The sequence below is a fragment of the Pseudonaja textilis genome, chromosome Z, assembly GCF_049901715.1.
Source record: "Pseudonaja textilis isolate UNSWEBS1 chromosome Z, rPseTex1.2, whole genome shotgun sequence".
Taxonomy (NCBI): domain Eukaryota; kingdom Metazoa; phylum Chordata; class Lepidosauria; order Squamata; family Elapidae; genus Pseudonaja; species Pseudonaja textilis.
Window position 1 is genome coordinate 61,772,721 of NC_142008.1, and position 15,667 is coordinate 61,788,387.

General features: G+C 39.8%; 1 protein-coding gene across 1 annotated transcript in view; it reads left to right on the top strand.

The window, feature by feature from the left end:
- ITGA9 (integrin subunit alpha 9) overlaps positions 1-15,667 on the top strand; it is a 496,160-nt gene that overhangs the window by 241,322 nt on the left and 239,171 nt on the right. Inside the window, 1 exon segment of the mRNA XM_087917165.1 lies at positions 2,339-2,415. Coding sequence (XP_087773291.1) covers positions 2,339-2,415 — 77 coding nt within the window.

A 15,667-nucleotide genomic window follows, 5' to 3' on the forward strand; every position in this document is an offset into this window, starting at 1 on the left:
ACAGAAGATATTAGAAACACCAATCAAGCAGAACACAGCAAACTCCAAGACCAATAAACACAGACCAAGACTCCCAACCAATCAGGATGAAGAAAAAACCATTCTGGCACAGCAGTAGGCTAGCCCCAAATTTAAAGCTGAAACGGCTGTGAAAGTCTGACTCACAGACGAACACAATACAGAAGCCTGATGATGGCAGATGAGATTCTGCCGAAACGTTGCTACAACTTTAAAAGCACAACTATAATGACGTGGGAAAATACCAAACAAAGCTGAATACCAAATATATATACATATATACATTTTGCAGCAGGTATTGAGCATTGGTTACATTTTTCTTTTCTTTTTTTCTTTTACCCCATAACATTGACATGATCTACCTTGTTACAATCCCTTCCTCGTTCTTTTAATGTTTTATTTTCACAGAATACTTTATGATTAAATACATGTCCCTCATAGTTTCATAACTTATTCAGTTGTTTTCTTTAATGATTCATACCAACAGTTCCAAACTTTGTAGTATTCACTGTCTTTGTTGTTTTTTAGTAATTTGGTTAGGCTGTCCATCTCTGCACACTTGTGAATTTTTTTAATGACCATCTCCTCTGAAGGGACAATAGACAGTTTCCAAATTTGAGCGTAGCTTATTCTGGCTGCTGTTATAATGTGCAAGATTAAATATTGGGGTTTTTTTTTTCTATTTTTGAGTCTATCATACTCAGCAAAAAGGTTTTGGGTTCAAGTTTTACATCTTGTTTAGTTATATTTAGAATCCAATTTTTGATATTTTCCCAAAACTTCTGGGCATATGGACCACATATGAAAGTATGTTCCCTGGATGCAGTTACACTTCCAGCAGTTTGGGGGAGGTCGGGAACATCTTAGCCACTCTTGCTCTTGTCCACCCAACTCTTATGTTCAAAGGACTTCGAATTTGGAGCTCTTGCATCCTGGAACTAACTGTTCACAACATGGGTTTCTCATTGATGTGGAACTAAATATTTTTCTGCGGTCAAAGGAATTTCACAGCTGTTATAAGCCTTACATCAACATGTCTGTTTTCTTTAATTGCAGGAATGCTTTATTCCATTTATAGCTATTAAGGAATTTGTTCTCATTTTCTAGGACATTTAGTGGAAACACTCATCCAGTTATTTTACACAAGTATATATGATTTAAACCTGGGAAATATTCAGGAATGTTAATTGCCGACAGTTATCCTCAATGAAATAGCATCAGGTTCTTGCACTGGAATTCATGGGATTTTGTTAAAATATTTCATAAATAGCCCAGGGTTTACAATTATAAAAGGCAACTGTTTTTTTGCATTGCAATGATGGAACATTAAGGGGAAAAATTTCCTTTTTTGAAAAATGCTAAAGAATGGCATTGTACAGTGTCTCAGGGTTGATCCATTCTTTAAAAAGTGCTTCTTCTTTATAAACTTTACATTTTACATTTTAAGATCTTTCTTAGCCTCATCATGTATTATGGTTAAATTACATTGCATTTTTATATTTTGATATTAGCAAAAAATCGGCATTTTCAGTAGATTTTCATTGAACTACATCTCACATTTTCCCCTTTCTTTGCATTATGTCCGATTCTCAGACACTATTTGAACATGTCCCTGCAATTTTCTTAGGGAGATTTTCAGAAATGGTTCTCCATTATCTCCTAGAGCTGAGAGAAAGTGACTAGCCAAAAGCTACCCAAGGCAAGTTGCTTTGTGCCCAAGATAGGATTAGAGCTCACGCTCTCTTGGTTTCTAGCTTGATGCCTTAGTTATTACACCAAATTGGCTCTCAAACTACTTGGTTTCTAGCTTGATGCCTTAATTATTACACCAAATTGGCTCTCAAACTACTTCCATATAGATTTTGTCTTAAGACTATGACAATAACCTTCAGCATAAAACTTTTTACTTCTCATTTTTTTGCTTGTAGTTGTCTTAGGAAGATATTCTTTTCTCACTGTTTGACAATATCTGAATTGGGCCAATAAAGTATTACACTAGGTTGAACATTTCTTCTGGTCAATTGCCCTTCTTTATGCAGTTTTAATATCCAGAGAGAAATGAAATAATTAGTAATTATTATACATAAAGCTGCATTCTATCAAATTAGATCTTTGGCTCATCTACCTTAGTATTTTCCATGGTGATGGACAACAATTTCTGGTATTGGAGAAAGCCCCCCACCCCCCGCCAGCATGGCCTGGAGATATTGGGACAGACCTCAGCCTTTTTTTTTTCCTGGAGCTGAGTGCCCTTTTAAAAAGAGATTTTATCTAAATCTTTTTTCTACTCTACTATTATTATTTTTCTGACTTCTTATAGACTATTTTTGAAAGAAATTGTCAGTCAGATGACTGTGCTGCTGACCTGAAACTCCAGTGTAAACTCTTCCTATCTAGGTAAGTAGCCCTTTTTCAATTAAAAATGGCTTGAATTGTGAGATATTGGGCTGGAAAAAGAAATTTCACAATTGTAAAGAAGATTTTAGATGTCTTGAGTGCAAACTAAGAGGTAGTCATGTCAGATCAAAAGTTACAGGTGAGTAAGCAAGAATGATCAGATACAAGAAATTCTTTAGAACTCTGGACAGATCCCAGCAAAGCTGTAAACTGTTCCAACATGAGTTGATTGATAATTGGATTCTTATTCCAACTCTTGTGGACTGCACTTCCTCCTAGCTAGAAGATCAAAATCCCCAAAGAGATCAATCTATTTGATAAAGAGATTTGTCAAGTAAGCCTTTTGGAAAGGATGATTCTTCCATATAATCTGGCTGAGGGGTCTGCAATTCCTAGCCCACCTGGTCATAGGATTTCAGGTTAAAATTCCTTAATTGACTTTGTAAAAGCCCAGTTGTGGAAGTTGCACAAACCCTCAAAGAACATGGTGGGATTGGGTTATGGAAAAAGTGCTAATATTGATGTGTATTTCATTCTTATGTTTTTGTTTTGTTTTATTCAGGAAGTCTGAATAACATTTATAATTTTGGCCCTGTTGAATTGGATCTGCTTGATTTTATTCTGTACTGCAGCCTTTCCCAATCTGGTCATCTCAAGATGTATTGAATTGCAGTTTCCTTTATATTCTATCATAGGTGTTTGGCTGTGGGTTAGTCAGAAGGCCTCCAGATTTGGGAGAAGCCATTTAATTCCAAGCAATACCTGCTTCTCCAAACAAGCAAATGATTGAAGGTTTTTTTTCCAACATATTAGGGAACAGAAGGTAGCAGAGGTTCATTTTCCCATGAAAGTCCCCACATAAATTACCTGTCCGGGGATTTCAGGTCAGGAATTATAAGGAGAAAATTGCAACAGAATTAATTTTTTGATTTTAGCAGGCAGAGACTCAAATCATAGACAGTTAAAAATTCATCATAATTTTAGCCATTGTCTGTCCATTGCAGAATGAAGTCTTCTTCTGCATGTTTCAACTGATATGGTCTTGAGCTTTCTTTTTCCAATTGGGCCTGCAATACTTGCTGATGTTGTAGATTCATCTTGTTTCAGGGCTCTTTGTGGACACTTTTTATCAAATGAGATACATCTTGTGATTGCCTTGGTCCATCTGCCATCAGTTCTTCTAGCTATGTGACCAACCCATTTTCATTTCAATTCTTTTATTCTTTTGATGATATTGTAAACTTTCATTTGTTCTCTAATCCATGTGTAGATCTTTCTATCTTGTCTTGTAATGCTGAGCATGTATCTTTCCATGGCTTTTTGCACCACTCATAGCTTTTGTATTGATTGTGAAGTTAGTCCCTTTATGTACTATATAATAGCAAAGCACAATAATCGTTTCCTTGAATTAATAAAACTGTTATGAGTACAAAACTCTGAAGAAAACTATGAAGATGGGAGAAGCCATCTATTGAGATAAAAAAATATTATAATGGCCATGTTGACCATAAAGGAAGTTTCTAAGGTCACATTCAGTAGTGGGATTCAATTTTTTACTACCGGTTCTGTGAGTGTGGCTTGGTGGGCGTGGCAGGGGAAGGATACTGTAAAATCTTCAATCAAAGGTGGTATTTGCCAGTTCTCCGAACTAATCAAAATTTCCGCTACTGGTTCTTCAGAACTGGTCAGAACCTGCTGAATACCACTCTGGTCACATTCCCTCTTTTTTGATAAGTGGCTTTGCTCTGAGATGAAATGCTCTACCAGATTTATCTAGTTGAAAAAAAAACAGTCTGGTGCTGCTCTTTGTATGAACTCCTTAAATGTGTCATTCAGATATGATGTTAAGAGAATGGTTGATGTGAATGGCTGATGTATAAGACTATGTTTACTTTGTACTAGAACTGATCTATCTAAGGAGTCCAGATTTTCTTCTATCAGCATTTAGTGAGTCATTTGGGATATTTAGAATAAATTTATTTATTTATTTATTTATTTAATATTGTTGCCTATTCACCCATGGCGACTCAAGGCGACTTACAGAATGTAATTAATAAAGTACAATAGAACAAAATCTGGGAAAAGATAAATAAAAAATCACCCCCAACTCCCAGCCCCCTGATGATAGCAGATCACATGAGCCATTTGATGGGCTCTGTCCTGCTCTGCGTTCCCCAGGCCCGCTGTCAGAACAGATCTTCAGTGCCTTCCGGAAGAGTATTAGAGAGGGGGCCATTCTAATCTCTGGGGGAATGATGTTCCAGAGGGAGGGAGCCACCATGGAGAAGATCCTTCTTCTGGGTCCCACCAGGTTATCTCCCTCAGGGATGGACCTGCAGCATTCCCTGCCTCCCCGCTCTAATGGGTCGGGTAGATGTGACTGGAAAGAGATGTTCCCTCATATAAATTGGTCCCAAGCCATGAAGGGCTTTAAAGTGACAACCAGCACCTTGAATTGCACCCAGATGCAAATTGGCAACCAATGCAGCTCCCAGGGTCTGCACAAAACCATGCGGGCCACTGCATTTTGCACCAACTGGAGCTTCCGGATATTTTTCAAGGGCAGCCCCATCTAGAGCGTATTGTAATAATCAAGACGGGAAGTGACTAGGGCATGAGTGACTGTGAGTAGGGACCGTTGGTGTAACTGGTATCATCAGCATATTGGCTATACCTCAGTCCATGGAAAGGGTGTAACTGGTGCACAACCCATAGTTGCACAAAGGCCCTCCTGGCCGTGAACACCACCTGCTCTTCAAGCAGGAGTCATTAGTCCAGGAAAACCCCTAGATTATGCACAGGGTCTTTAGTGCCAACTTATCCAAGACCAAAGGTGGCAAATCTCCCTGAATCAATGAATCCCAAACCCAGAGCCACTCAGTCTTGCAAGGGCTTAGTTTCAACCCGTTGCTCCCCATCCAGCCCCAAACAGCCTCCAGGCATTGTGAGAGGCAGGACACAGCAACTCATCATGGGCCAAGACATACAGATGAGTATCATTAGCATATTGGCTATACCTCAGTCCATGGTGATGGATGATTTCACCCAGCGCTTCATATAAATGTTGAACAGGAGTGGAGAGTGTACCAAGCTCTGAAGAACCCTGTAAAGCAGCGGGCAAGGGCTGGATCTCTCCCCTCCTATCAAAACTGACTGAGAGCAGCCGCAGAGGAAGGAAGTGAACCAGGACAGCACAAAGCCTCCCACTCCCATCCCCCGAAGCTGCCTCAGGAGAATCCCGTGATCAATGGTATCGAAAGCCACTGAGAGGTCAAGTAGAGCAAGGATAACTCCTCCCTCTTCCAGCACCTTAAAGCCACAGGGCATGAAATTAATTTCAAAGGAACGAAAATTAATATCCAACACTGAACACTCCAGCAAGAAAATAATCAGGGAAGCCATCGAAATAGAGAAACACCCCATAACATGAATAAACAGGATGATACATCCTGCCTACCAGACATCTGGAAACTAGCCCTCGCCAATAAATGAGTCCCAGCCACGAAAACCAACACCAGACCCAAAACAACATAGGACACCACCGCCAATCCCCCTTACCAGACCCAGGCCCAAACCCACCCTATAAACAAAGGACAACCACCATCCAGAAACCAGACCACGGCTGCCTCAGCAGCTATCGCACCCCTCGACCCCAAAACCAAACAAACTGACACATGCCAAGAACACAGACCCAGACCCCAAACTCGAAGCCAAACCAAAACCCAGACTGCTACATCACAGCCACCTGCTCAGGATATCACATCAGAAAACTCAGGAAATTACACCACAAGAACTCAAGAAGTTGCAACAAAGCAAATGACCCAGGAAATCACAGCACAAGACCAAGGATACCACAGCAATAAACTCACAAGGTCATCACACAAGCTATTACCGAAACCGTTACAACACAGGAGGCTAATGGAAAAGAGATCAAAACACGACCCAGGAGATCACAACGCAGGACCCAGGACACTACAACAAAAGAACTTGCAAGCCCATCACAGAACCCATTACCCAAGCCGTTAAAACATGAGAGGCTAATGGAAAAAAGATCACTACAAAACAAATGACCCAGGAGATTACAGCACAAGATCCAGGATATCTCCACAACAAAACTCACAAGGCCATCACACAGCCCATTATACCAACATCAACTCCATCAACCAATCAAGAGGCAGCAGCGCAGCCAACCAGCCCAGCACACCAGCCCCCCCCCCCAGTATTTATAGAGAGACGGCAGCTCCGATCACACACTGCTTACACTGACACGAAGTCAAAAGCACCAGCCTGAGGATGGCGAGTGGGACCTCGCCGAAATGTCGCCAAGATACTCTTAATCTTACATGGGAAAAGACCTGAACACACCTAGACCTATATGTATATATGTATGTATGTGTATATATATATGTGTTTTCTTAAGTTTTCGTGGGTACTTACATGTATGGTATTCAGCTTTGTTTGGGTATTTTCCCATGTCATTATAGTTGTGCTTTTAAAGTTGTAGCAACATTTCGGCAGAATCTCATCTGCCATCATCAGGCTTCTGTATTGTGTTCGTCTGTGAGTCAGACTTTCACAGCCGTTTCAGTTTTAAATTTGGGGCTAGCCTACTGCTGTGCCAGAATGGTTTTTTCTTCATCCTGATTGGTTGGGAGCCTTGGTCTGTGTTTATTGGTCTTGGAGTTTGCTGTGTTCTGCTTGATTGGTGTTTCTAATAACTTCTGTCTGTTTTGTGGCTTTTTTTGTCTTGATTGGCTGGCAATATTGTGTTCCTGTATTGAAGGCTTTTATTGAGGCTTGGCTCACAGACGAACACAATACAGAAGCCTGATGATGGCAGATGAGATTCTGACGAAACCTGAACAAAACTGAATACCATACATGTAAGTACCCGCGAAAACTTAAGAAAACACACACGTGCGCGCGCGCACACACACACACACACACACACACAATTTTCTGAGGTACTCGCGGGTATTTGTATGTGGATCTTTGGTTATTCGGGTTTTCTCCTGCATAAAATTTGAAGTATCTAGGCAATGTTTCGATGAAGTCTTATTTACCATCTTCAGGCTTGTGTCTTCGGCTCTGTGCTTCTCAGAGTAATGTGAGTTTGCAGCTGCTTCTTCCTTTTATCTGCTAGTGGGGGTGTGACTTGATTGGGTGGGGGCTTGGCTGTGTTCTGATTGGGTGGGGGTGTGTTCTCATTGGTTGGTGTTGTTGAAGTGTTCGGTTTTGGTGGTAGTTCTGGTATTTTTAAAGTCAACTTCATGTCCTGTGGCCTTGAGGTGTTGGACCAGGGAAGAGGTCGGTTCTTCTTTTTTGATTGAGTTCTTGTGTTCTTCAATGTGTGCACTTATTCTTCTGTTAGTTTGTCCGATGTATGTGGTGGGGCAGGCGGTGCAAGGGATTTCATATACTCCTTGGTTTTCTAACTCAATTTTGTCTTTAGGGTTTCTTAGGATGGTGGATATTTTTCTGTTTGTGCAGAATGCTGTTATAATGTTGTATTTTTGGAGGATCTTGCTGATTTTGTCTGTAGTGCTTTTTATATATGGGAGGAGGGCTTTGCCGTTCTCTTGTTCTCTGTCTTGGATTTTGGTTGGGGTTTCTTTTTGGATTAGGTGGGTAATCTTCTTTCTTTGGAATCCATTGGCTGTTAGTACATTAGTGAGAGTGTATAGTTCGGTTTTTAGGTGTTCATCAGCTAAGCATTTTGTTCTGGAGATGAGTGTCTCGGCTACGGAATTGATCTGTGCTGGGTGGTGGTGTGAGAGTGCGTGTAGACAGCAGTTTGTCTGTGTTTTCTTCTGGTAGATGGTGTGTCCATTGGATTTTTTGTACACTAAGACATCTAGGAAGGGAAGTTGATTGTTAGCTTCTGTTTCCATGGTGAATTGTATTTTGGGATGTAGGCTGTTGAGGTGTGTGAGGAAGTTGTTCAGTTTTTTTTCCCCATGTGGCCAGATTATGAAGGTGTCATCTACATATCTGAGCCAGAGTTTGGGTTTGTGATCATATTTTTCTAGAGCTTGTGTTTCAAAGTGTTCCATGTAGAGGTTTGCGATGAAAGGTGAGAGGGGTGATCCCGTGGGTGCTCCTTCTATTTGTTTGTATCTTTGTCCATTGTAGGTGAAGTATGTATTGGATAGGCAGTGGTTGGTCAGATCTAGGATGTGCTTGGGTGGGTTGTATTTGTTTTGGATGGCTGTCAAGGCTTCTTTTATTGGCACTTGGGTGAAGAGGGATATGACATCGAAGCTCACTAGTAGGTTGCTGGGTTGTAAGTTTTTTTTTTATGATCTCGATGAACTGGAATGAGTTTCTTACATGTGGGTTGATGGATTCTGCCTAGGGCTGTAGTTGTTTGGTGAGAAATTTGGCTAGGTTTTGTAGAGGTGAGCCTATGGAGCTGACTATTGATCTAAGTGGGGTTCCTTCTTCATGTATCTTGGGGAGACCATAAAGCTTAGGGCATCTGGATGATTTCTCTCTGGGTATGATTCTTTGCTGGATTTCTTCACTTTTATGCAGGTTTTCTCACGCGTAAAATTGGAAGTATCTAGGCAACGTTTCAATGAAGTCTCTTTCATCATCTTCAGGCTTGTGTCTTCGGCTCTGTGCTTCTCAGAGTAATGTGAGCTTGCAGCTGCTTCTTCCTTTTAACTGCTAGTGGGGGTGTGACTTGATTGGGTGGGGGCTTGGCTGTGTTCTGATTGGGTGGGGGTGTGTTCTCATTGGTTGGGGTTGTTGAAGTGTTCGGTTTTGGCGATAGTTCTGGTATTTTTAATGTTAATCTCATGTCCTGTGGCCCAACCAATGAAAACACTCCCCTACCCAATCAGAACACAGCCAAGCCCCCACCCAATCAAGCCTGATGATGGCAGATGAGATTCTGCAGAAATGTTGCTACAACTTTAAAAGCACAACTACAATGACGTGGGAAAATACCCGAACAAAGCTGAATGCCATACATGTAAGTACCCGCGAAAACTTAAGAATATATATATATATATATATATATATATATATATATATATGTATGTATGTATGTATGTATGTATATGTATATGTATGTATACACACACACACACACACACCATACATACATATATGTGTGTGTTTGTATGTTTTGGCATATTTGGGTCTTTTCCCAAGTAAGATTGAGCATATCTTGCTGACGTTTTGACGAGGTCCTACTTGGCATCTTCAGGCTGGTGCTTTCGGCTTCTTTCGGCTTCGTGCTTGTTCAAGCAAAGCATGATCGGAGCTGTCGTCTCTCTATAAATACTGGTGGAGGTGTGTGATGTGCTGGGTCTGTTGTAAGCGGGCTGGTTGGCTGTGTTGTTATTTCTTGATTGGCTGATGGAGTTGATGTTTGCAGATTGGTTGGCTTTTTCGTAAGAACCTGTGTGGCTGAGGTACTGGCTGTGTGTCTATCAGCTCCTGTGTTGTAACGACCTGGGTAATGGCTGTGTGATGACCTTCTGAATTCTATTGTTGTGACATCCTGGGTCTTGTGCTGTAATCTCCTGGGTCGTTGGCTGTGTTGCAACATCCTGAGGTTTTTTGGTGTAACCTCCTGAGTTCCGTGATGTGATATCCTGAGCGGATGGCTGTGATGTAACGTTGCGGGCTTTGGTTTTGCTCTGAGTTTGAGGTCTGGCTATATGTTCATGGCGTGTGTCAGTTTGCTTAGTTTGGGGGTCAGGGTGTTTGGCAGCTGGTGATGCAGCCGTGGTTTCTGGACAGTGGTTGCCTTTCGTCTATGGGATGGGTTTGGGTTTGAGGGAGATTGGTGGTGGCGTCATGTGTTGTTTTGGGTCCGGTGTTGGTTTTTGTGGCTGGGACTCATTTGTTGATAAGGGCTAGTTTCCCGATGTCTGGTAGGCAGGAGGTGTCCCATTTATTCATGTTATGGGGGTGTTTCTCTCTTAATCTCCAATACTGAGCACTTCAACAAGAGAATAATCAGGGAAGCCATCGAAATAGAGAAACACCCCGTAACATGAATAAACATGCTATTAATCCTGGTTTCACTCAGTCTATATGTGTACTTTTGATTTTTCTTGCCTAAGTGTAGGACTTTACTTTTCTTTACACTGAATTTCATTTTGTTAGATAGGGCCCAGTGTTCAAATCGTCAAGATCCATCTGAATCTTGAGCCTGTCATCTAGGGCAGGAGTGTCAAACTCAAGGATGCTTAGATCTGGCCCATAGGCCCAGCCTGGAAATATCAAAGGACTGTCCCTTTTTTGGTCAGCAGAGTGCTGCAGGAGATCATGGAGGCTGAAAACGGGCCATGTGGGAACTCCCGGGGTGTCCACATGGCCAGTTTTTAGCCAGCAGAGTGCTGTAAGAGGACTGGCTTGGACTGGATTACAATTATGTCACCTCAAGTGCCTGATCTGGATAGAAAGCAAGCAACATCTTATGTTAATACTACAGTAATGCCAGATTTTACACACTGTAGGTCCATTTAATCTACAATCTGTATTCTATATTCTGTATTCTATTCGGTATCTATAATTGATAACCATTTCTATTTACTGTCCTGGAAATTTATCTCTGCTGTTAGTTCTTATATTATCATGTTATTTATGCTATTGTATTTTTATTATTAGTTGAATAATAAAAATACAATAGTATAAATAGTTTTTCTGACTGGAAAAGCAATTTACTATTAAACAATGGGGCATAAATTTAGAAATAAAAAGTTTAGTGGAATATGAAGAATAAGTAATAAATGTTTGCCAGTAATATCTGGTAGAAGAGATAGGAAAATGATTATAGTAAAGAACTGTGGAAAGAAAGAAGAGAAGGGGAAACATTCATCTTGAGCCTGTGTGAAATGCCCACCATGGTTGTGGCCATCTGGCCACACTCACCATGACCATGCCCAACTCCGGCCACTGCCCCCCCCGCCCTCCAAGGTCAAACACATCCCTGATGCAGCCCTCAATGAAATCGAGTTTGACACCCCTGATCTAGGGTGTTGGCTATTCCTGCCAGCTTAGTATCATCCGCAAATTAGATAAAATAGGACTTGTACAGGTAAAATAGGATTCATACAACCAGCCAGTTCATCTTACTTTTTGGGGGGTAAGTTGCCCTTTAGAATAATTTCTTACAATCATTACTTGCTACAAGTCATTAAAACAATTATTTTACAATGTGTAATAGATAAATTTATAAACTGGCATTAAGTAATCCTAATAATAGCACAGGTAGTCCTTGGTGAACAATGGTAATTAAGCAATATAGTTGTAAAATACTCCGTAATCTTGGTGCTCACATTTTTATTATTAAGTGTGGACCTTGGGTTGTTAAGTGAATCTCAGATAAGGGGCAAGTAATACATGGTGCACAATGCCTTGGGAATGACTATTGCTGGGCAGGGGAGAGTGCATAGGTGGTGGGAACTTTGAAAACCAATCATAAGTACCATTTATATAGCATTTTCAAATGCAAGATCACTGAATGAGTAATGCTTAGTAATGTTAAATGAAGACAACCAATAAGTGATGATAGTATAATAATGCAAAGTAATACATAACTGTGAAATAAAAATCCTTACATCACATACAAAAAGAGAGTTGATGGAAACTGATTAGGAAGGATTATGGCAAGCAATCTGATTACAATATTAAAATAGTATATGACTGCTTGTTGTATGAGTCTATTTGGTTATTTTTGAATAAAATAGAAAGAGAACTGCATGCTGTATATGTTATACAATTAATGCAACATGCAGTTCTTTCATAGGTTATTAACTGGAGCATTGTCAAGAGCAACAGGTGATCTTCAATATATGAACTCTGAAAAATCTATTAGGATTACTTATATGGTTACATCTATATCTTTGCTGTTATCTTCATGGACAACGCAAAATATGTGTGGAAGACAAATCATGTTATTGAGTTTCATTTGTTTCATTTTGTCAACAAATTCTGTAAACCCTAATTTTCTAATCCTATTTTAAATGAAGTTTAGAACAACGCCCCCCCCCTCCCCAAGGCCCCAGGGACCAGTTCTGTGGAGGGTTTCTTATAATAAACTCTTGGGTCTTAGCATACAATATTTGCAAATGTGGAATAAGGAGACATAATTCAACCTCCAGTTTGGATGTCTAGAGATAGGCTCTTCTTTCTTTCTTTTCGTTTTATCCAAAGAAAGGAAACAAAGTTTTATAAAATGATTGTGAGAGATATCCTTTTTTGAGGAAAATGATACTGATTTCCCAATAAAGGACAATGCTCCACCTAGGATATTTTAGTGTTAACTAGTAAATGAAGGACTGTTTACAAGTTAAAGCCACCTTTCCAAGATATTATTTTAAAGGTGCATTCTACAGTATTTTTCATCAGTTCTGCTTTCCTGCAGTTATATAAAGAAGGTGCTTTAGGTAAACTAAAGCTGAATTAATACATAGAATGTACAACTGAACCCATACATGCAACCTTCTACAATGCTGTAACAAATCTGGGACTGAACAACTAGTAACCAACAATACTAGGCTTAACAACTGCCTCGATCTCATCTTCTGAAATAGTTTGAATTCAATTTAAGGGAATACAAATTAAAGAACCCTTTTCCAACAGTGACCACAACATGATTGACTTTTGTCTCAACATACGCCCACACAAAAAGCATCACAACAACAAAATCCCCAATTATAACTTCAAAAAAGGCAGCTATGATCTTATAGACAATGATCTCTCATCCCTTGATTGGCAATTTCTATTCACTGGATGCAATACTGTTGAAGACCATTACAACATATTCTTACTAGAAATCAAAAGAGCCATCAAACTATATGTACCAATAACAACTCCCCAAACCAGGAAAAACAGATTACCCATAACAATAAGGAAGCTTCAATCCAAAAAGAGATCACTTTGGCGGAAAAGCAAATCTGGTCACATTGCCAACTTCAAAAGCCAATACAAAAATTTATGCCACCAGATAAAGACTGAATGCACCAATTATCACATTAAATAAGAGGAAACCTTCTACGCACAAATTCCACCCGTGCTTTCTACAATTTTGTAAACAACAAACTAAAAGACTCAAGGTCCATCCCACCCCTGAAAGGACCTAATGGTAAAGACTGCAATGACGACACCATTAAAGCCAACCTCTTTATCACATTCTTTGGCTCAATATTCGTAAACAACAATGGATCATGCCCAGTATTTCCTAGTTGAACCACAGACAACTACAATGATCTAATACATATCGATTTTACTGAAGACAATGTTATGTTACTATGCAATCTAAAACCATCTCTATCTATTGGACCAGACAGAATATGTGCCTACTTCCTAAAAAAGCTATCCACTGCCATAGCTGAACCTCTAAGCATAATCTTTGAAAAATCTTTCAGGACCAACTCCTTGCCTAAACTATGGTCACAAGCCACGGTCATCCCCATCTTCAAAAAGAGAGACCCCAGCCTAGTTGAAAATTACAGACCAATCGCTTTATGCTCCATCACCTGTAAAGTCATGGAAACAATTATTAACAAATCCATCATCCTCCACTTAGAGACAAACAACCTACTCATTAATAAACAATTTGGTTTCAGAAAAAAACTATCCTGTAATCTGCAACTCTTACACTGCAAAAACATATGGACTACACAACTCGATCAGGGCAAAGCAATAGATGCAATCTACATAGACTTCTGTAAAGCCTTTGATTCAGTGGTACACGACAAACTACTACTAAAACTAAAATCTTACAGTATCTCTAGACACCTGCATAACTGGATAGAAGCATTCCTGTCAAACAGACAACAAATGGTCAAAATTGGGAGCATCCTATCAAATTCTGTACCTGTCAACAGTGGTGTCCCCCAAGGTAGTGTTCTAAGACCAACTCTCTTCATGCTCTGCATAAATGACCTCAGTGATCATATTAAGAGCAATTGCGTTCTCTTCACTGATGATGTAAAGCTATTCAACACCACAGACAATACTGCTACTCTTCAAAAAGACCTTGAGACTATGTATCGAAATGGTCAAACAAATGGCATCTTCAAATCTCAACAAATAAATGCTCTGCCCTACATATTGGCAGAAGAAAAATCAGAAAATAAAATACAGGCTGAAAAGTCAAGACCTTGTTGATGATCCAAACTCTGTCAGGGATATTGGAGTACTCATCTCTAATGATCTAAGTGCTAGAGCCCACTGTAACTACATAGCCAAAAAGGCATTAAGAGTGGTTAACCAAATCTTACATTGCTTTTTCTCTGGAAATATTACACTACTATAGCATACAAAACATTTGCTAGACCAATACTCAAATGCAGCTCATCAGTCTGGAACCCACATTACATATCTGATATTAACACAGTTGAGAAAGTCCAGAAATATTTCACAAGAAGAGTTCTCCATTCCTCTACTCATTGCAGAATACCTTATGCCATCAGACTTGAAATTCTAGACCTACAATATCTAGAACTACGCCGCCTTCGGTCCGATCTAAGTATAGTATATTAAATCAGATATTGCAATGTCCTACCTGTCAATGAATACTTCAGCTTCAACCATAACAACACTAGAGCAAGCAATAGATACAAACTCAAGGTTACTCGCACCAAACTTGATTGCAGGAAATACGACTTCAGCAACAGAGTGGTCAATGTCTGGAATACTCTACCTGACTCTGTGGTTTCTTCCCCAAACCCCAAAAACTTTAACCTTAGACTGTCTACTATTGACCTCACCCCTTTCCTAAGAGGTCTGTAGGGGGCGTGCATAAGTGCACCAACGTGCCTACCGTCCCTGTCCTATTGTTTCTTTTATTTTATTTTTTTCTTATATGTATCCATGTATACATAACTATGTTTTTACTTATACCTATTATCTTGTAAGCAATTGACAAACCAAATAAATAAATAAATAAAATAAAGCCCCAGAGCTCATTATAACAGCATTGCCAAAAAGATATTTAGAGTTGTTTACCTTTTTTTGCGAGGCTTCTTCTCCGGTAATATTGAATTTCTAACTAGGGCATACAAAACCTTTGCCAGACCATTTTTGGAATATAGCTCGTCCACCTGGAACCCATACTGTATATTGGACATTAACATGATTGAGTGGGTTCAGAGGTATTTCTTGCGAAGAGTACTCCACTCCTCTACTCACAATAGTATTCCCTGTGCCTCCAGTCTTGAAATTTTGGGCTTGGACAATCTGGAACTGCATCGCCTGCAGTCCAATCTAATCATACTTCACAAAATTG